The sequence below is a fragment of the Mobula birostris genome, chromosome 5 (genome assembly GCF_030028105.1).
Source record: "Mobula birostris isolate sMobBir1 chromosome 5, sMobBir1.hap1, whole genome shotgun sequence".
Taxonomy (NCBI): Eukaryota; Metazoa; Chordata; class Chondrichthyes; order Myliobatiformes; family Myliobatidae; genus Mobula; species Mobula birostris.
The window spans coordinates 80,863,042-80,885,921 of NC_092374.1; the positions used below are offsets into that span (position 1 = coordinate 80,863,042).

A 22,880-nucleotide genomic window follows, 5' to 3' on the forward strand; every position below is an offset into this window, starting at 1 on the left:
CTCTGTTTGCATGATATGTAGCAACTTCACTAAAAGCACAAAGGAAGGTCACTAATTTGTTCTGGCTCTCCAACTTCAAACATAACATTGATAACATGAAAATTTCTGTTATTTGACAGAAATAGAGATGGGGCACAGGAGTGATTGAACAAAAATGCAAAATGTAGGACCTGAAAAAGCCTGATAAAGACTTGAGTGTCTTCAGCATCACCTTATCACAAGAAGTAGAGTGGTTAGTCTGCAGGAAAGAAATGTCTTCAGCATTTTCCCTTAGATCCTGATATGCAGCCTGAAGGATAATTAAATTCAGACTTGCCTAGGGCAGGTTTACCAAATTGTATATTGTAGCTCAAAAAGCTTCACCTGAGCAATCATTATACGTGAAAGTATATGCTCAGTATACCACACTACATATGAGCTAATTGCTTCTCAGTTGTGCTTTGGAGCTATGTCAGTATTTCTAAGGCTTTCATTACCATCACTGAAGCACATACTGTGTGAAAGTGAAACGATATGGAGTAGCTATTGATATTGGTAGTGTAAATCAGATTGGCCATTATGAGTGTTAGATGTGTGTGAGCGAAGTAGAGTGGTGAGGTGAATAAGAGAGAAAGAAAGACATGGATAGGTGATTAATATAGTGGTCTTCCTTGAATTGTTGCCAAGTGATGATAGCCTTACTCATGGGAATTAGTCACTGACTTGACTGATTGTCTTGATTTCCTAGAAGAGGTCTTGAGTCTCGGCCTCTTCTCTCATACCAGACAAACATTAAAACTGTGAGTGAATTCCCCAAGCAGATTAAAGTGCATCTGTCTTGAAATCCACCACAGCACAATCGTGGCGAGTGAGAATGGAATGGGACTGTCAGTGACTATTTAATGACCACCTTTGGCTTTACTGATGGCAGAATCTTGGACTTGGTTCATTGAGCGTATCTTGGACAAGAAAGGCAAAAAAAAATGAGGGAGAGATGCCACAGCCTGGTCCTACACTAGACCAGGAAAGATCTGTTTTAATCTCTGGTCTGTCTCAAATCTCCTGGGGTGCAACTGAATTGTTTTTCCAGCCTTTGAGCAGGTATGGGCAGAATCTGTTGAAAAAGAGAAGGGACTGGGTTGTGGAATAGCGAAGAGTTTATGCTGGGTTTTCAACTATGGGCAGCAACAGATGCCATTAAGCAGGTTGATTGACTGTCCATCCTTTGTCTTTATTCCCCTTCTCACGACAGGTGTTAGGATTTAACACTCGGCAAAGGAAGGCTTTCTTGAATGCAGTGATGCGATGGGGGATGCCACCTCAGGATGCTTTCAACTCTCAGTGGCTGGTCAGGGACCTCCGTGGCAAGAGTGAGAAGGAGTTCAAGTACGTTATCCTTCTATTTCACATTGGAAACTTTCCTGTTGTGAATTTTAAAAACAAAACATTACTTGAGCATTCTAAGATCAGCGTATTTGTTTGTAGGGCTTATGTGTCCCTGTTCATGAGGCATTTGTGTGAACCTGGAGCTGATGGCGCTGAAACATTTGCAGATGGAGTACCTCGTGAGGGTCTCTCAAGGCAGCAAGTCCTGACCAGAATAGGTGTCATGTCACTGGTGAAAAAGAAGGTAAGAGCCCATGAGAGAGTCCACATGAGGAGAGGGGTGTAGTGTAATATAATAAGTTGTGTTAGGGTTAGTGCTTGCTTTACAGCGCCAGATTTCATCTATCGGGGTTCAATTCCTGCCACTGTCTGTAAGAAGTTTGTATGTTCTCCCTGTGACTGCATGGATTTCCTCCAAGGACATACGGGTTTCCATGACATATGGATTAGGGTTAGTGAGTTGCTGGTGCCGGGTCACTGGCGGCACTGACACCAATCAACATGAAGTGCTTTGAATGGCTGATAATGGCACATATCAAAAACTCCATTCCTGCCACTTTGGATTCACCAATATGTTTACCAACAAAACCACTCTACGAAAGATGCCATCTGTCATGTAGATGGCTGTGACACACCTAGAAAACAAGGACACTTGTGTCAGAATAATGTTTCTGAATTTCATTTCAGCATCCAACACTATTGTTCCACAGACCTTGGTGAACAAACTCCTAATCCTCAGTTTAAATATACCACTGTGCAACTGACTGCTGGACTTCCTAATAAACACACCTCAGATGGTCAGAATGCACAACCACTCCTCCCTCCCCAACATCCTCAACACGGGTGCTCCCCAGGGCTGTGTGCTGAGCCCATTGCTGTACATTCTGCTCACCCATGATTGAATGACCAAACACCCAAGTAATCACATTATCTAGTTTGCTGATGACACAACAGTGATGGGGCTCATCACCAACAAGTGAGACCCTGTACAGAGAGGAAGTAGAAGAGCTTGAGGCCTGGTGCCAGACAAATAATCTCTTAATGTCAACAAGATAAAGAAGATAGCTGTTGACTTCAGGAGAATTCGCACCACCCACAACCTCGCTTACATTGGCAGCCTAGCAGTGGAAACTGCGAGCAGTTTCAAACTTATAGGAGTGCACATTACACGCAACTCTCATGGTCCCAGAACGAATCCTACACAGTCAGAAAAGCTCACTAACACCTTTACTTTCTGAGGACATTGATGTGCATAGCCAGCTCCCTTCAATATTCATGTCATTTTACAGATATAGAGTAGACAGCATCCTAACATACTGCATCACTGCTCGGTACGAAGTTGAACCGTGGAAGACAGGAAGGCTCTATAATGGGTAGTCATAACATCACCAAAACATCACTGACACCAGCTTACCTGCCATTAAGGACATGTATACAAAAAGATGTCTAGAAAAGGCCAGTAATATCTTGAAGGATCCCACCCACCCTGCTCGTGGATTTTTTTTGGTCCCACTCCCATTAGGAAGGAGGTTACATAGTATCCATGCCAAGGTCACCAGACTGAAAAACAGTTACTTTCCCTAAGCAGTAGGGCTAACCAACACCTCCACCCATTAACTGCACCTCTACGTTATTTCTTGCCAGTCACCTTATGTACATGTAATCAATCTATGTATATAAGCTATCTTGTGTATTTATATTTAATTTGTTTTTGAATTATTGTGTTTTATTTTGTTTGTGCTGCATCAGATCCAGAGTATCAATTATTTCATTCTCCTTTACACTTGTGTATGGAAATGACATAAAAATCTTTAATGCTTCAATGTACATATGACAAAGCTAATCTATCTTTAATTTTAGTTTCAATAGACTGTATCAGTAGATTAACATAAAACTCTCATTATTGAAGTGTCTAGGTGCATTGTTCAGAAGAATTAAACGTTGATCACAGTAGCGTAGCGGTTAACATGATGCTATTACAGCTCGAGGCATCAGAGTTCAGAGTGCAATCCCATCTCCATCTGTAAGGGGTTTGTATGTTTTCCTCGTAATGGCATGGATTTCCTCCAGGTGCTTTAGTTTCCTCCCAGAGTCCAAAGATATACCAATTAGTAGTCCAATTGGATATTGTAAATTGTCCTGTGATTAGACTGGGGTTAAATTGCTGGACAGCACGGCTCGGTGGGCCAGAAGGGCTTGGTCCGCACTGTATCTCTAAATAAGTAATTATATCTTGGCAGTAAAGTCTTTTCCAAGTGTTGAATGCAAACCTTTCCTAAGCCAGAAATAGTGCTGAAGGCAATAGATTGCATCCTCCGAATTATTGATGAGGCCGTTTTGACATACTGCTAAATGAAACCCTTCCTGTGCCTGGGTTAGTGGTAGGGCCAGCTATGTTATTTGTCTTCTCAGATGCATGGCCAGCTGTGGGTTCTTGTCATGGTGAGCAAATTCAATGAAGTATTTCCGGTTATTTGTAACTTGGGAAAACTAGACCTTGTCTTGTCATTAAATATATCCAAGCTAGTCCATAACGTCCAGGGACTTACCAATTATTTGAGCTTGCATGTATTTATAGTTCCTTGCTGAATTAACTTTGGGTACGGAGTAACTAGAGATGGGCAAAATATGCTACATGTTCATGTTGCTCATGACCCAGAGCAACGAGGAAACCTCTGGTCACTTTGACACCCAACAATATGAGCAAGGAAATCGTAATGTAATTTATTATTGTTGTCCTGCCTTTCCATGCTATTCTATCCTGATTGGACTGTCCCCAGTGCACGGTGACTGTGATGGGGTTGCTGGAGGTTAGAGCACTTGTATCTTATTTGTTTTGGCCCCAGGTGCAGGAATTTGAACACATCAACGGGAAGTGGAGCATGCCAGAGTTCATGCCAGACATCAGTGCTGATTCCAAGAAATCATCCAGAGCCTCATCTCCGCTAGTGAAGACAGCCACAACGACCCCGGAGCCCAGCTGCAGCAACACTCCCTGCACTTCAAAACCAGGTATCGGCAGATTGGACATATGGAAAGCAGTGTTCTGATATACATGAATACACCGTACATACATGAATGCAATTTACAAGTTAAATGCAAAGTCACTCAAAACTGGCACTGGGTGTGGCTTTATGGCTTAGAAGGGAAAGGGGGAGGAGAAGAGTGCAGTGGTGATAGCAAATTCAATAATTAGAAGAGCAGGCAGGAGATTCTATGGAATGAAAGAGACACTGGGATGGTATTTGCCTCACAAGTGCCAGGGTCAGGGACATTTTGAATCAGGTTCACAGTATTCTCAAGGGGGATGGTGAGCGGCCAGAAGTTGTGATGCTTATTGGTACTGATGACGTAGGTAGGAAAAGGGATGCAGTGCTGAAGGAAGAATATTGGGAAGTAGGTAGAAAATTGGATTATTGGGATCTCGTAAGGCCAGTGATGTTGTGGGGATGGAACTGGACTCTCTGACGGTGGTGTCTGAAAAAGAGGATGCTGTCTAAGTTGCATGCCATCTTGGACAATGTCTCCCATCCACTACATAATGTACTGGGTGGGCACAGGAGTACATTCAGCCAGAGACTCATTCCACCGAGATGCAACACAGAGCGTCATAGGAAATCATTCACGCCTGTGGCCATCAAACTTTACAACTCCTCCCTTGGAGGGTCAGACACCCTGAGCCAATAGGCTGGTTCTGGACTTATTTCATAATTTACTGGCATAATTTACATATTACTATTTATTTATGGTTTTATTACTATTTATTATTTCTGGTGCAACTGTAACGAAAACCAATTTCCCCTGGGATCAATAAAGTATCACTATCTTCTGGTGAAGAGATGACCTATACAAGGAATAGTTGCACCTGAACTTGAGGGGACCGATATCCTTAAGGGCAGGTTTGCTGGAGCTTTTAGGGAGGGTTTAAACTAATCTGTGAGGTGGATAGGAACCAGAATGATGGGGCAAAGGATGGGAAATTTGGTATACCAGTAGATGCATTGTTTAGTGAGACTGTGAGGAAGCATAGGCAGTTGATAGGCCAAAATTTTATTCAGTTAGAGTGGGTCAAAGTGTGTCTAAGCTAGATAGTGGAAGGGGGAGGGGTTGAACAGTTTGGAAAAGTGAGGATAAGTGCCCTGAATAAATTCATTTTCCTGTAGGCATACCCAGCAAGTCTGTAGTTACTATTCTAAGTACTTGCAGAATATGCCCACAAAATTAATCTCAGGGTTGTATCTGGTGACTTGTATGTGGTTTGAAAATAAAGTTTACTTTGAACTTTTAATAAAAAGACCAAGTTTAAACAAAAGGATAAGAATTTTACTTCTGATAACATAGAGGCAAAATTGAAAAGGGTGATGAATACTCGACTGAAGGTGTTATACTTGAATGCATGGAGTTTGTGGGATAAGGTCCTTGTAGCGCAGTTAGAAATTGGCAGGAACACTGAGTTATGGCTGAAACTTATCAAATATTGAAGCCCCTAGATAGAGTGATGGAGAGGATTTCTCCTTTATTGAGGGAGTCTAGGGCCAGAGGGCACAGCCTCAAAATACAAGGGCGTCCCTTTAGAACAGAGATGAGGAGGAATTTCTTTAGCCAGAGGGCTGGGGAGGCCAAGTCATTGCATGTATTTAAAATGCATTGCATTTTGATTGGTTCTTGTTTAGTAAAGGTATCAAAGGTTACAGGGAGAAGGCAGGAGAATGGGCTTGAAAGGTATGATACATCAGCCATGATGGAATGGTGGAGTAGACTTGACAGGCCGAATGGCCTAATTCTCCTCCTATGTCTTATGGTCTTAAAACTAAATTAAAGACAGCAACATTGCTTCCACACACCAGGTGCAGAAGGTACCATGCGCACGTAATATTAACAGCCAGCAAGTCAGATGGAGAATAATGTCTTTATTGAACACATTGTTTAATCATTTACAGTCCAGGCTTGAAAAAGTATGTGAACCCTTGTATTTAATAACTGGTAGAGCCTCCTTTAGCAGCAATAACCTCCACCAAACGTTTCCTGTTGCTGCTGATCAGACTTAAACAATAGTAAGGGGGAATTTTAGATCATTCCTCCATACAGAACTGTTTCAGTTCATGACTATTTCTGGGGTACCTTGCATGCCACATCCTCTCAATTGGGTTAAGGTCCGGGCTCTGACTTGGTCATTGGTCATTTGAAAATGCAAATTTTCTTAAAGCATTCTGTTGTTGATTTACTCTTGTGTTTCAGATCATTACCTTGTTAAATCATCCAACATCTATTAAGCTTCAGATGACAGACTGCTACCCTGACATTCTCCTGTTAAATGTCTTGAAACAATTTTGAATCCATTGTTCACTCATTGATTGCAAGCTGTCCAGGCTCTGGGGTAGCAAAGCAGCCCCAAACCATGATGCTCCTTCCACCATGCTTTACAGTTGGGATGAGGTTTTGGTCTGGGTGTGCAGTGCCCTTTTTCCTCCAAACGTAGCAATGTGCATTTCTGACAAAAAGTTTAAGTTTTGTCTCATCTGTCTACAGAACATTGTGCCAGAAGCATTGTGGAACATTCAGGTGGTCTTTTGCAAACAGAGGTGCAGCAATGTTTTTTTTAAGAGAGCAGTTGTTTTCTCCGTGATGTCCTTCCATGAACACCATTCTTGTTCAGTGTTTTTCCTATAGTAGACACAGGAACAGAGACTTCAGCGAGTTCTAGAGATTTCTGCAGGTCTTTTGCCATTGGGTTCTTTTCATCTCCTTCAGCATTCATTGGAACACCTGACTCCAAATAGCTTTTGTAGAAGGCATTACCCCAGAGGTTGGCATACATTTTTTTGAACCTAGACTGTGATTGTTTAAATGGTGTACTCAGTATTGATGAGAAGAAGTACAATTGTTTGTGTGTTATTAGTTTAGGCAGATTGTTCTTGTCTATTATTGTGACTTGGATGAAGATCAGACCACATTTTATGAGTAATTAATGCAGAAAATCAGGTGATCACAAAGGGTTCACAAACTTTTTCTTGCAACTGTGTGCTGCTGCCGCAAAAAAAAATTCATAACCTCTGGCACTCCTTCCCTGTCCCACACCCCTCCTGTGGCACTCCACACATACCATTCCCAACATCCTTTGCTCTCGCCAGATTGAGTATCTCTCTTCAGGCTGCTGTACCACCTCATTGATGGTAGCTTGTCCTAGGTGATGGGATCCTTAATGATGGACGCCACCTTCTTGAGGCATTGCTTTTTGAAGGTGTCCTTGATGCTAGTCCCCTTGATGGAACTGGCTGAGTTTACAAATTTTTGCATTTTTTTTTCTGATCCTGTACAGTGGCTGCTCCATACCAGATGGTGATGCAACCAGTTAGAATGCTCTCCACAGTACATCTGTAGAAATTTGTGTGAGTCATTGGTGACATACCAAGTCTTTTCAAACTCCTGATAAAATATAGCTGCTGTTGTGCCTTCTTTGTAATTGAATTAATATGCTGGGCCCGGGATAGGTCTTCAGAGATCCTGACACCCAGGAATGTGAAACTGCTCGCCCTTTCCACTACTGAACCCTCAATGAGGATTGGTTTGTGTTCCCTCGACTTCCCCTTCTTAAAGTCCACAATGATTTCCTTGGTCTAAGTAACGTTCAGTGCAAGGTTGTTGTCGCCACACCACTCAACTACTGATATGTCTCATTACTGTACGCCCTCGTGTATCCGTCTGAAATTCCACCAACGATTGCTTCTATGTATAGTAATACTGTTTCACAGTGTCAAATACAATTAATAGTGCAGTAAAACTCCAATAATCCAGCAGCCTTGGGGCTTTGGTGCTGGACTAGAAGATTTTCTGGATGGTGGAACATCCAAGCACACCTTTATTTCACTTTTTCACATTGTCACACTATAGTATAATAAAGCTTCTTAAGAATTTCATGAGCTTAGAGAGGAGATTATATGAGCATTCCAGACCCCGGCTCTGGCCCATCCTGACTGTTGGTTTTCTGGACCCGAAACCTAGCCCAACTGCACACCTGACTCGCAGTCCAGTCTGCGTGCAGTCACACTGTGGCCCTCTGCACACCCCACTTGCATTCTTAATCCCCCAACTCGCACGCTGGATTAATGAGTGACCAAGGTAGCAAGCTGTCTGGATTTCCATAAAACAGGGGTTCCTAACCTTTTTTTAATGCCATGGACCAATACCATTAAGCAAGAGATCCATGGATGCCAGGTTGGGAACCCTTGCCATAAAGCATGATGCTGGATTATTGCCGTTTTAATTGATAGACATAAAACAATACTGATGGTTTAAACGAGAAACAACAGATTGTATTTCTGTTGCATTTTAATAATATGTTTCTACATGAGTCCAGTTATGTATAATTTCACATCTTAGAGATAGTAGGATTGATGAGCAATAGCTTGATCAAAGAAATGGGTTTTAGAGTGACCATTTCAAATCTTAAGGTCTCAATATCCGAAGGTACCAGCAGGGGAATAGTATGAATCAGGGGTGGTTGAGAGGTCAAAATAGGAACTGCATAGAGGTAATAAAGCATAGTTGGCCTGGAGGAGGTACCAGTGAAGAGGGAAAGGGGTAAGGTCAAAGTGAATCTGAGATCAGGATAAGAGTGTTGAAATGGAGATGTTGGGAAACCAGGGGAGAGAAGGTCAGTTGCAACAGGGGATGTTACAAGCTAGAATCTGGGCAGGAGAGTTTCATCTTGGTTTAAATGTATATGAAGGATAGGAAGCTGGATCAGAACATCCATTGCATTACATCTGGTTCTAAGGAAAAATCATCAACATGCAACATTAACCCTGTTAATACCTTCACAGATGCTGCCAAACCTGCTGAGTGTTTCCAGCATCTTCTGTTTTTATTTTTGATTTGCAGTTGCTTTTAGATTATTCAAATTTATTTCCAGGCATCAAAGGCCTGCTTGAAGGTTTCAGCCACAGATAGGCTGGAATCAGGAGCTATTAGAAATGGAAATAGATGGAATGATAAATGACCAGAACTCATCCCTGATCAAACAGAAGGCACGTTGCTTCACACTCACATAGTTGCTAGGATGTGACATGGAGCTAGGGAAAGTCTGTGCTGAGATTTGTAGACAGCATGTGTGTTTTATAATAAATATAATTTGTTTCATATTAAATATCAATTATGGCAGAAATGTTGGCTGATCTCGTACTGGATGTTGGACAAGCATTCTGCTAAATTTGAGATGGTTGTGGCTCAGGAGATAAATTTGTGGTTGGTAGGTGTAAAAGCTGATTATGGAAATGCCATGTGCCTACAGCAATATCTCCTTGCTAAACTAGGTATGTTGTAGTCAGTATTTTACTCCATAAACCAACAGAAAATTGTAACTAATCAGTGTTTATTTTTGAATGACCAGCCACTCCAGCTCCAAGCGATAAGTTAGAAGGAAGTGGAGCTCCTGTTGAGAAGGAACTAACAGATGGCAAAGAGGAAGAAGCGAATGGCAGTGAAAAGGTAGAATTGGAGGTATGTCCAAAATGAAGGTGAGACAAATGCTGGGAAGGCAAGCTCCTAAGATTGAGATTAATACATTTCTAGTTACTAAGTCAAAAGTTGAATTTATTGTCACATGCACATATATGCTCAGGTGGGCTGTGCAAAGCTAGCCTGCAGCAGCATCACAGGCGCATAACATCATGTAAGCAACATTGATAAGAAGTATATAAATTCACAAATTATACATAATTTTTAAAAGAGCACAATTGGAAAATGAAAAGCATCCATTTTAGTGCACATTAGTAGGTTATTGTCAGACATCAGTTGTGTTGAGGTAAATGATCAGCTATGAATGTGCTTGAATGGTTGAGTAGCCTTCGAGGTCCGATGGCCTTCCCCAGTTTCTATTTATGGCTGAAGCAGGGGGCCCTGTCTTTAAGGATACTTCTGATTTGCTGTTCAAAGTAATAGGGGTCATAACATTTGATTACAAATAATCATGCTCTATTGTAAAGAAAACACATTGGCTTAATAATACCATATGAGGAAGCAATTGTGTTTAGACTGAAATTCAAATGGTAGCAACTTGTAATGGGCAAATTGTTCAGACCGGAATCCAGTTTTAGGGTATCTATGATGGCACTTTTTTATGTCCCTTTCTCATCCCTTTTACCCAGCAATTCATGTTTTCATAAATATCACAAAGCTCTGATTTTGTGTTGTCTGTTCACAGTGATGGATTAGTAACCCCTCACCTTGACTACGCACACAACTTTCCAAATCAGTGTTCTCTCTCAGCCTCTATATTTTGTTTTTTTTTTTAATTTTATTTTTATTTGGATAAGGAATTCACAAATATCATGTACTTTTTTCACACATATAACCTTTTCCATTTTTTTATATGTATAAAACTACAATTATTTATACATTCTTAAGTACACATTGAGATGATATAAAAGGAAAATAAACATTTAAATAGATAATTATGTACTGTGGTAAATCTAACCTATTAGGCTAAGTAATGAAATTAGTTGTTAAGAAAAATGGTAATAATAGTTTCCACACAACCCTTCTGGACCACTTCCACTGGTCCAAAATGTTGTATACAAGCCTATATACCAACCATTGTAGGTGTTTATATCCTAATTTGTTCATGCTTGCTCCTGCCCGCAGACATAATTATCCAATCCCTATGTACTTATTTACTTAATTTTTTCATTTTTTTTTATCCCTTTCCCAAATCTTTCCCTTTACTTGTGTTAATTCTCTATTTTCCAAAAAAAAAAACAAAAAAAAAACAAACATTTAGACTAGGGGTGCTTACGTTAGCAATATTACTGTGTTGATGAGAAGAGCAATATAAATCATTAGGAGAGTCATCTAAAGTCTGCTCCCATTGGGGTTATATATTCAATCCATTTATTCCAGATTTGATAAAAATTTTTCTTTTTGAGTTCTCAGGGAGTAAGTCAACTTTTCCATTTTAAATATTTCCAAGATAATTTCGTACCAATCTTCTAATGTAGGTGGTATTGGATTTAGCCATTTTCTAGTGATTGATTTCTTACTTGCCACTAAGAGGGCCTGCAGCAACTTTATATCTTCCTTCTGTTCAAGGAACAATACATGCCCCAAATAGAGTGTCTCAAAGTTCAGAGGTATCTGGGACCTAAGTACCTTAACTAATGTTCTATGAATACCTTCCCAAAATAGACTTAATTTAGGGCAATCCCAGAAAATATGAAAATGATTTGCCTCCTTGGAGCCGCACCTTCTCCAACACATCATGTTTGTATCTTTATATTTTTCCTGATATGGGGTCTTGAAGTATCTTATAATGTTTTTCCAACAATGTTCTCTCCAAGTCAAAGAATTAGTCGAGGACCATTGAAAGCTGCAGATTTTCCCCCAAGCCTCCTCTGAAAGTACCAACCCCGCTTCTTTCTCCCACTTCTCTTTAATATACAGTGTATTTACATTTTTAGCATGGGAGAGTGTATTATATAGGCGAGAAACTGATTTACTACGTATTGAACTGCAAGCCGAATTCAGAATCTTGAAAAATTCTAATTCTACTGTTGATAGGTCTGTATATCTACAACTCTGGTTAACATAGTTTCGTATTTGAAGGTACCTAAAAAAGTCATTATGTTCTAGGCCATGTTTGTCCTGCAGGATTTGGAAACTTTGTAATACTCTTATCTATAAATGAGAGGTAGGTTGTAAGACCTTTCTTTATCCATAGCTCAAATCTTTTATCTCCTCTGTTGGGAAGGAATTCGGTATCATATGCACACCATCTAAAGAGTTTTAACATGTTGTTAACTCCACATGAATTAACCACCTTCTGCCATACTTTTAATGTAAGATTTATCCAAGCGTTATTAAATTTTTCCAACTGGGCCATCAATCCTTTGTCAGCTATTGAGGCCTGAAGAGGAAAACTGTCAACTAATCCAAATTCTATTTCCTTCCATCTAGCCTTATATTCCCTATTACACCAATATAACAGAGGGGTTATCTGTGAGGCATAAAAATAATTTCTCAGGCAAGGAAGAACCATACCTCCTCCTTCCTTCCCTAACTGTAAGGTGTTATATCGAATTCTAGGTTTCCTTCCTTGCCAAATGAAGCGGGAAATCCACTTGTCCCATTCCCTGAATTGATTATCATCCACCTCCACCGGTAAAGTACGGAAAAGATACAATAACCGAGGAAGAATATTCATTTTTATAGTACTTATCCTTGAATTTAAACTTAAAAAGGGGATAAGATTCCATCTATGCATATCTGCTTTTATCTCTGAGATTAATGGCCCATAATTTACCTGTGACAGTGTTGAAAGATCCTTCGGCAGGGTTATTCCTAAATATTTTAATGATTTAGCTTCCCACTTATGATCGTATGTATCCTGCAATTTTTTGGATGGTGTATAATTTAGGGACATAACCTGCGTTTTCTTTACATTTATTTTATAACCTGATATTTTCCCAAAGTCATCCAACAGTGTAAACAATCCTATAAATGATTTTTCTGGTTCACTCAGATAGACCAAAACATATCTGCGAGTAACGCCACTTTCTGTTCAATCCCTGCCACCTTGATACCTTTTACGATTTCGCTCTGTCTTATTAGTTGGGCAAGTGGTTCAATGTATAGAGCAAAAAGGAGAGGAGAAATTGGGCATCCCTGTCTAGTGCCTCTCTAAGATGAAGGAGTCAGAGAGGTCCCCATTTATCTTAACTCGGGCTGTAGGGCTGTCATATAGAGTCTGAATTACTTTAATAAACTTTTCTTAAAAGCCGAACCTTCCTAACACTCTGTATAGGAATGCCCAACTAACCGAATCAAAAGCTTTCTCAGCGTCCAATCCTACTACCATTGTCTCTGTCTCGTTCTTATTAACCTGTTCTAATATGTGCAGAGTTCTCCTTATGTTGTCCTGTGTTTGTCTTTGTTGAATAAATCCAGTCTGGTCTAAGTGGATTAGGCCAGGTAAAAGCTTTTCCAATCTGCGCGCTAATATAGATGTAAATAGTTTGTAATCTAAATTAAGAACACTAATTGGCCGATAATTGCCACATTCTAGTTTATCTTTACCCTCTTTAGGAATAACTGAAATAATCACTTCTCTCCAGGGAGGTGGAGTTTCTCCTCTCTGCAAGATCCAATTAAAGGTGTTAAGTAGTAATGGGGCTAACTGTGTCTTCAGGGACTTGTACCACTCTGAGGTAAACCCATCAGAACCTGGGGACTTTACAGCCTTTAACCTAGAGATGGCCACGTTCAGTTCTTTGACAGTTACTAGTTCTAATAAACTTTCATTTTGTAAATCTGTAAGTTTAGGTAGATCTAAAAAATTCAATACACTGTCTATATAGGGCTCATTGGGGGCCCGGGGTTGGGAGTACAGCTCTCGATAATATGTTTCAAAACTCTCTTGAATTTTCCCTATTGTACTCTCCACAAGCTTTGTCTTTTGATTCTTTATTTTATGAATTGTATTGTCTGCTTGTTGTTTTTGTAATTTATATGCTAATAATCTAGCTGATTTACCTCCTACTTCATAATTCTTTTGTCTCAGGTAAAGAAAATTCCTTTGAGTTTCCAACGTATAAATATCGTCAATTTCACTTTGCAATTTCCTAATTTCCTGTTTTCAATTTGAATTACTTTTGTTGCTATCTACAACTTGAAGTTGTTTTAATTTTCCTTGAAGGTCTGCTAATTTTTGTGCATTGATTTTTTTCATGTGAGTAGTAATGGAAATAATTTTCCCTCTCAGTACAGCTTTCAATGTATCCCATAAAATCACTGGTGATGTTTCTCCCATGTCATTAAGGTCTAGATATTCTTTGATTTCTCCCCTTAATCTCTCCATTACTTTCGGGTTATTGAGTATATGTGAGTTTAGCCTCCATAGTGTTTTCCTCATTTTCCTTTCCAGGATTAGAGACAGAGACTGGGCTATGATCCGACAGATCAATTGTTGCAATATTACAGTTTTTTATCCTGAGTCTATCTGTATTAAAGATAAAGAAATAGTCTATCCTTGAATAGGCTGAATGAGGGAAAGAGTAATATGTATAATCTTTACTAGTAGGGTGTAATTCCCTCCAGACATCTATAATTCCCAACTCCTCCATCAATGAATTCACTTTCCGAGTCAGAGGTTTATTCTGAGTAACTATTCTTGAAGAATCTAATATAGGATTTAATCTAATATTAAAATCCCCTCCACAAATTACTACCCCTTGAGAACTGACCATTAGGTCAAAAATGTGTCTATAAAATGACCATTCACAACCTGGAGGAGCAGAAACATTCAGCAATGTTATTTCTGTACCTTCTATTCCTCCTGTGATTTTTTACAAACCGTCCTTCTTTGTCTCTAGTCTCTGAAATATGTTCATAATTAAGAGTACTTGATATTAAAGTAGCTACCCCTCTTTTGTGACTCAATTTTTATGATGAATAAAATACATGCTTAAAGCCCATTCTTTTTAATTTTCCATGTTCAGATTGGCTCATATGTGTTTCCTGGAGGAAAGCTATTTGTGCCCTCTCTTTTTTCAATTTAGACATAATCTTATTTCTTTTAATTGGATTCAAAACCCCATTAACATTATAGGAAATTATTTTTACCAATTCAGTTTGCATTTTTCTCTAGTAGAAAAAAAAACACTCTCCTTTTCTAACCAAACAGTAAGCAATCCCTTCTCAACAGTAAACCAAGACATATAACCACACCCTAGACATTTTTGAACGTGTAACATTTGAAAATTTTTCCCGACTTCCCACAGTGAGGCCTGAGCACCGACCCGCCTCAGTTCAGAGGGATAACCTCTATCTTCACCCTGTGTTAGAGGGCCCTCAGCAGTTTGAATAATCATAGAGAATTTTCTCCTATTTATGTCTCGACCAAATTGCTATCATTCAAGTTATTCCGCCTAGTTTATTTTCAGTTACCAGTTTTCATTTTACTTTTAAGTCCGATTTACTCTTTTCAGTCATTTCTCTTAATTAATCTGTATTCTCTGTACATTCGCATCTGAATATTTGCAGCTTTTCCTTGTAGTTTGACACTCTGGTTCGAGTGGAGCGTCCTCGCCCCACTGACTGCCACGACTTCTGCCGAATCCTCTCCAGTAGCGACTCCGGTTGGGTAATAACTTTAATAGGTAGTCCCCGGTCTGCCAGGTCCAACGTTGCCTCCTCCACCGTAGCGTAAGTTTTTGTCCCTTCGTCATAAAAGGCTCTCAGCCGAGCTGGATACAGGGTATGGAATTCAGGACTCTCCGTATTTCCGTATATTCCTTCCGTCTGGCAAGAATCCCCGGTGCGTAGTCGTGGTCTAAACTGATTTTACAGTTGTTCCACATGAAACCTTTATTTTGCCATGCCCTTTTAAGCACCTCTTCCTTCGTTCTGTAGCTGAGAAATCTGACCAGAATCGATCTGGGCTGGGCGCCTGCCGGGGGCTGTGGTGCCAACGCGCGGTGAGCCCTTTCTATCTGTAGGTCTTTTGCGGCCGGTATATCAAGGTTCTCTCTAAGCAGCTTCTCCACGAAGGGAATCATCAATCCGGGTTTACCTTCGGTTCCTTCGGGAACTCCGTAGATCCTCACATTTTCCCTTCTCGAGCGGCCTTCTTGATCTATTAGTTTCCACTGGAGCTGGTCTTGTAGCTTCAGCATTTCTGCTATCACCTCCTCTGTGTTTTGTAGCTTCTCTTCAATTCCAACAATCCTCGCTTCGGCTTCATCTATCCGCGAGTTAGTTTTTACTATTTCTCCTTTAATATCTTCCAGCTGTTTGCTGTTATCTTGTCGGAACTCGCGAATCTCTCCGAGAATCAAAGACAGAGTCACCAATTCCCCCTCGTTATCTCCATCCTGGCTTGCCATGGGGGAGCTAGGCCCGTCGCCTTTCTGCGTCTCTTTATGTTTATCAGCCTTCGGAGCGGACTTTTTAATCTTGTTCTTAGACATCATCCTTGCCCCTTTTATTAATATAGTTATGCAATATTAAGTATTTGTCTAAATTCGATTTTGGGGCAGTTTACCTTTTTTGTCGAGAGACCTTTTCCTTACGCCGCCATTCCCTTGATGACCCGGAAGTCCCAGCCTCTATATTTTGATTCATTTTGCTGCTGAACTATCTTAATAATTCAGTTGTCAGGGCATTTATCTGCAGACTTGCAGGTGGAGAAATGTAAAAGTTTTTTGAACTCTAGTTTCATGGAAAAGAATTGCACAGAGTATGTCCATTCGGTTCCATTATCTGCGCCAGCTCTTTGAAAGAGTGATCCAATGTCCTACTTTGTCCTATTCCTCCCTACCCCACTTAAAGCCCCGATTTCCAACTACCCTCCTCCCATTTTGAGTATTTATTTGCTGTTATGATATGGACAGTGCTCTCAATGCTAACATTTATAGTCCATAATTGTTGCTGTCAGGCCTGAGTGGATGGGACTGGAAGATTTCATTCCCAGCAGAGCAGGGGTCCCCAACTTTTTTTAAGCCGTGGGCCCCTACCATTAACTGAAGGGTCCATGGACCACATGTTGGGAACCCCTGCTGTAGAGCATTATTGAACCAGTTCTTAGATTCTTGATTACCATTACTGAGACTTGCTAATCACCTTCATCAAGTCACTTTGTCAAGGTACAATGTTTCAGATTAAACTCACCAAGCTTTAAAACAAATTCTCATTTTTCTCCCTAGTCCTGATGATCATCTTAAATCTTACAACCATTCGTCAACATAATGACTTCCTAACAAATCATTAAATAAATAACAGTGTTACATAAGTACGAAAGTTAAATATTTTCAATTTGTCAAAGCTGACGAAACATCTTACTGTAGATTGCCTTCCATCTTGATTTATTACATTTTGGATTTCTTGTTGAATTTACATTGTGTGATCATGTTCCTTTTAAGATTCCCAGTGCAGAAGAAGATCCCATGGCCACTGAAAAGCCGGAGGCTCAGCCATCTGTTACTGAAGAGGTTAAAGAGCCGCCAGAAGAAGAAAAGGAGAATGCAGAAAGCGAAGTGCAGGAATCAATGCCCAAAGAAGAAAAACAAGGTACCAGATTGCTGAGAGATGAGGGGTGAATTATATTGCCAAGAAATGACAAGCCAGCATTTTGCACTGAATGCATGCCATTGTAACGGGTTAAGAAAGAGAATATCCCAGGTTTTGTTCGATTTCCAGTGACTCCCTCTAGACTGGAGAAATGTTTCAAGCAATAAGAAGCAGTGGTGGATAAATGGAGTCAATCACCATCTATGGGGGAGAAGGGAATTGTTGATGTTTTCGGTCAAAGTTTTAAGGAGTCGTAATGCAAGATTTTGCCCCAAAACGTCAAAAATTCCTCTTCTTCTCTCCCCCACCCCCAGCAGATGCTGCTTTACCAACTGATTATTTGTTGCTCCAGATTCCAGCGTCTGCAGTCTCTGTGTTTCTAATGATCTGGTTGAATGCTTAGAAGGTGCGGACTGACGGTTTCCATTCTCCAGTACTCAAATGAAAACATGGAGAAAGTAAACTGAATTGCCTTCTCTGTGCCCTCAGTTCAGACTTGCAATCTGTTGGTGTCCAGTGAGGCTCATCATAAATGGGGAGAGCTGCTCTGTTGAGCACCTGCACACCATCTGCCAAAAGCAGAACATACTGGTGACAAAACATTTTAATTCCTGTTCCCGTTCCGATAAGTTGGTCCATGGCCTCCTCTTGTGCTAAGATGAGGACACCCTCAGGGCAGAGGAGCAACACTTTATAATCCATCTGGGTAGCCTCCAACCTGATGGCATGAATATCGATTTCTCCCCATGGCAAAAAAAAAATCCTCCCCCTCCCCTCTTCTATTCCCCACTATGGCCTCTTACCTCTTCTCACCTTCCCCTGGGTCTTCTTTCCTTTCTCCTATGGTCCACTCTCCTCTCCTATCAGATTCCTTCCTCTTCAGCCTTTGACCTTCCCTATTCATCTGGCTTCTCCTAACATCTTTCTGCTAGTCCTCCTTCCCCTCCCCCCACCTTTTTTATTCTGGCATCTTCCCCTTCCTTTCTAGTCCTGAAGAAAGGTCTTAGCCCAAAATGTTGACTGTTTATTAATTTCTATAGATGCTGCCTGACCGGCTGAGTTGCTCTAGCATCTTGTGTGTGTTGCTTTGGATTTCCAGCATCTGTAGAATTTCTCATGCTTATGATTTGCAGTGAAGTATAATGATTTTAGTTAGTTGAGGGGACCAATCTTCATTTGAATTCCCACAAAGATGAATAGAAGACCCCATGAAATGTTTCCCACAGAGATAAGTTTGTTCATGCTCAGAAGTCAAATGGAATGACAGCAAAATTTCTAGAATGTTTGGTTTTAAATTTGTGCCAGTGTCCTGATACATCTTACTTTAAATACAGAACCTGAAAGGAGTGGTGGGGACACACTCGTCGAAAAATCTGAAGCAAGTTTGGAGACAAAGGAGAAAACTGAACAAGAAACGACTGATGTGAAAGGTAATTGTGCCACATTGCTTCATCTAGGCATCCTACAAGGCTGCACAGAGCCTTTTGTGTTAAAGGAATTTGTCCCAAACATTCGAAAAGATTTCTGTCTGGTTTACACCAGTTCAATTAGTTTCCCTTTGTCTTTTCTCAGTGTACCTGCCTTTTTCTCCATAGAAAAAGACTCAAAGTTGCTCAGCAATATCAGACCATCCATGTGCCACTGAATTTGTGTGAGGAGCCGAGAAGTTTTATCTCAACAGTGGTAGGACCTGTCATCATGTATAGCATAGTGAAGCTGCAGGTGTTCACATTATGGTCACAAAGTAAGAGCTGTACAGAGCAGAAACAGGTCCTTTGGCTCATTACTTCTGTGCTGATCATTATCCTCATCCATGTAAATCCTGCATCCATATCCCTCTGCCAGGGTTCCCAACCTGGGGTCCATGGACCCCTCAGTTAATTGTAGGGGTCCATGGCATAATAAAGTTTGGGACCTCCTCTATGCCCGGTCAAAATGCCTCTTAATTGTTGTTACTGTTCTCCCCTCCTCCAGCTTCTCTGGCAGCTCATTCGGGTATCAACTTTTCTGTGTTTTTTTTAAAAAATAAATAAATAAAAATAAATTATCACTCAGATCCTTTCTAAACCTCCTCCATCTCACCTTAAACCTTTGGTAGCTGTCCATCGTATTCCAACAATGACAGAAAACCTGAATGGGTGAGTTTTAAAGTGGAAGGCCATTGCACTGGAGCAGTCCCAGTCTCTCAACCTGAGAAGTCTGTGTTCAGCATCTCAAATTGGGATCTTCCTTGATTGCATCTTCTGTGCCTTCATGTACTTTGCTCTCCACTGAACATTGCAGTACCACCTTCTCACAGAATTCTGTAGATCTCATCTGCCCAGTTTGTTGTAGCTGGCCTCACATGCTAAGACAGGCAGGTCCCTAAACCACTGGGGTATGAGGCCACTGGCTGCCCTCACCCGGTTTAGCCCTGCCTGCCAAGGCCATGTACCAGGGTGCGGCTGCTGTCACGTGGAAACAGCTGCTTGGAGCCACAGGTGCAAGCTGAGTGTCCGAAGGGGACCCAAGGTGATGAGTTGTCCTGGAATGGACATGACAAACCCCTTCACCAGAGGTGCAACCCCTCCCTGTACAACCCATTCATGCTCCCTAAATCTTTAGCTCTAGGTTTAGACAGTCATACCGTGGGAATCCGATACTAGCTAACTACACTATCTATGCCTCTCTGTCATACACCTCTCAGCCAGCTGCTACAGAGAAAACAGCCTATCCAGTCTCAAGTTCAAGTTCAAGTTCAGTTTATTGTCATTCAACTGTACCCATATTTAGTGCCAAACGAAGCATATTCCCCCAGACCAAGGTGCACAACACAATGCATGTACAGTGACATGCAAAAGTTTGGACACCCCGGTCAAAATTTCTGTTACTGTGAATATTTCAGTGAGTAGAAGATGAATTGATCTCCAAAAGTCATAAAGTTGAAGATGGAACATTCTTTTCAACATTTTAAGCAAGATCAGTGTATTATTTTTGTTTTGTATAATTTTAGAGTGGGGGGGGGAGGAAAGAAGCACCATGCAAAAGTTTGGGCACCACAAGAGATTTGAGCTCTCAGATAACTTTTACCAAGGTCTCAGACCTTAATTAGCTTGTTAGGGCTATGTTTTGTTCACAATCATTGTTAGGAAAGGCCAGGTGATGCAAATTTCAAAGCTTTATAAATACCCTGACTCCTCAAACCTTGTCCCAACAATCAGCAGCCATGTGCTCCTCTAAGCAGCTGCCTAGCACTCTGAAAAATTAAAATAAATGATGCCCACAAAGCAGGAAAAGGCTATAAGAAGATAGCAAAGCGTTTTCAGGTAGCCGTTTCCTTAGTTCATAATGTACTAAGAAATGGCAGTTAACAGGAACTGTCATGGTCAAGTTGAGGTCTGGAAGACCAAGAAAGCTTTCCAAGAGAACTGCTCGTAGGATTGCTAGAAAAGCAAATCAAAACCCCCGTTTGACTGCAAAAGACCTTCAGGAAGATTTAGCAGACTCTGGAGTGGTGGTGATCTATTCTACTGTGCAGCAACACCTGCACAAATATGACCTTCATGGAAGAGTCATCAGAAGAAAATCTTTCCTGCGTCCTCACCACAAAATTCAGCGACAGAAGTTTGCAAAGGAACATCTAAACAAGCCTGATGCATTTTGGGAACAAGTCCTGTGGACTGATGAAGTTAAAATAGAACTTTTGGGCCACAATGAGCAAAGGTATGTTTGGAGAAAAAAGGGTGCAGAATTTCATGAAAAGAACACCTCTCCAACTGTTAAGCATGGGGGTGGATCGATCATGCTTTGGACTTGTGTTGCAGCCAGTGGCACGGGGAACATTTCACTGGTAGAGGGAAGAATGAATTCAATTAAATATCAGCAAATTCTGGAAGCAAACATCACACCGTCTGTATATAAAAAAAAAAGCAAGCAAGCTGAAGATGGAAAGAGGGTGGCTTCTACAACAGGATAATGATCCTAAACACACCTGAAAATCCACAATGGACTACCTCAAGAAGCACAAGCTGAAGGTTTTGCCATGGCCCTCACAGTCCCCCGACCTAAACGTCATCGAAAACCTGTGGATAGACCTCAAAAGAGCAGTGCATGCAGGACGGCCAAAGAATCTCACAGAACTAGAAGACTTTTGTCAAGTCAAGTCACTTTTTATTGTCATTTCAACCATAACTGCTGGTACAGTACACAGTAAAATCGAGACGTTTTTCAGGACCGTGGTGCTACACGAAACAATACAAAAACTATACTGAACTACGTAAAACAACACGAAAACTACACTAGACTACAGACCTACCCAGGACTGCATAAAGTGTACAAAACAGTGCAGGCATTACAATAAATAATAAACAAGACAATAGGCACAGTAGAGGGCAATAGGTTGGTGTCAATCCAGGCTCTGCGTATTAGGAGTCTGATGTCTTGGGGGAAGAAACTGTTACATAGGCTGGTCGTGAGAGCCTGAATGCTTCGGTGCCTTTCGCCAGATGGCAGGAGAGAGAAGAGTTTGTATGAGGGGTGCGTGGGGTCCTTCATAATGCTGTTTGCTTTACAGATGCAGCATGTGGTATAAATGTCTGTAATGGCGGGAAGAGAGACCCCGATGATCTCAGGTGACCTCACTATCCGCTGCAGGGTCTTGCAATCTGAGATGGTGCAATTTCTGAATCAGGCAGTGATGCAGCTGCTCAGGATGCTCTCAGTACAACCTCTGTAGAATGTGGTGAGGATGGGGGTTGGGAGATGGACTTTTCTCAGCCTTCGCAGAAAGTAGAGACACTGCTGGGCTTTCTTTGCTATGGAGCTGGTGTTGAGGGGCCAGGTGAGATTCTCCGCCAGGTGAACACCAAGAAATTTGGTGCTGTTAACTATATCTATATGTTCAGCGGAGATTGGTCGCTCCGTGTCCTCCTGAGGTCAACAACCATCTCTTTTGTTTTGTTCACATTCAGAAAAAGGTTGTTGGCTCTGCATCAGTCCATTAGCCGCAGCACCTCCTCTCTGTTCTTGCTGATGAGACCCACCACGGTCTTGTCATCTGCGAATTTGATGATGCGGTTCGAGCTGTGTGTTGCAGCACAGTCGTGGGTCAGCAGAGTGAACAGCAGTGGACTGAGCACACAGCCCTGAGGGGCTCCCATGCTCAGTGTGATGGCATTGGAGATGCTGCTTCCAATCCGGACTGACTGAGGTCTCCCAGTCAGGAAGTCTAGGATCCAGTTGTAGAGGGAGGTGCAGAGGAAGAATGGGTGAAAATCCCCCAAACAAGAATTGAAAGACTCTTAACTGGCTACAGAAAGCGTTTACAAGCTGTGATACTTGCCAAAGTGGGTGTTACTAAGTACTGACCATGCAGGGTGCCCAAACTTTTGCTTCAGGCTCTTTTCCTTTTTTGTTATTTTGAAACTGTAAAAGATGGAAATAAAAAAAGTAATCTTGCTTACAATATTAAAGAAATG

The 22,880-nt window shown here is 41.2% G+C and overlaps 1 protein-coding gene across 4 annotated transcripts in view; it reads left to right on the top strand.

Annotated features, from left to right (window-relative positions):
• The window catches only part of chd3 (chromodomain helicase DNA binding protein 3), a 130,815-nt gene that overhangs the window by 76,701 nt on the left and 31,234 nt on the right, over positions 1 to 22,880 (top strand). For all 4 annotated transcript variants that reach the window (XM_072258256.1, XM_072258260.1, XM_072258259.1 and 1 more), the window contains 6 exons: positions 1,232 to 1,365; positions 1,465 to 1,609; positions 4,212 to 4,377; positions 9,755 to 9,864; positions 17,277 to 17,424; positions 18,759 to 18,854. In XM_072258256.1, the coding sequence (XP_072114357.1) occupies positions 1,232 to 1,365; positions 1,465 to 1,609; positions 4,212 to 4,377; positions 9,755 to 9,864; positions 17,277 to 17,424; positions 18,759 to 18,854 (799 nt within the window). The remainder of the gene's footprint in view (positions 1 to 1,231; positions 1,366 to 1,464; positions 1,610 to 4,211; positions 4,378 to 9,754; positions 9,865 to 17,276; positions 17,425 to 18,758; positions 18,855 to 22,880) is intronic.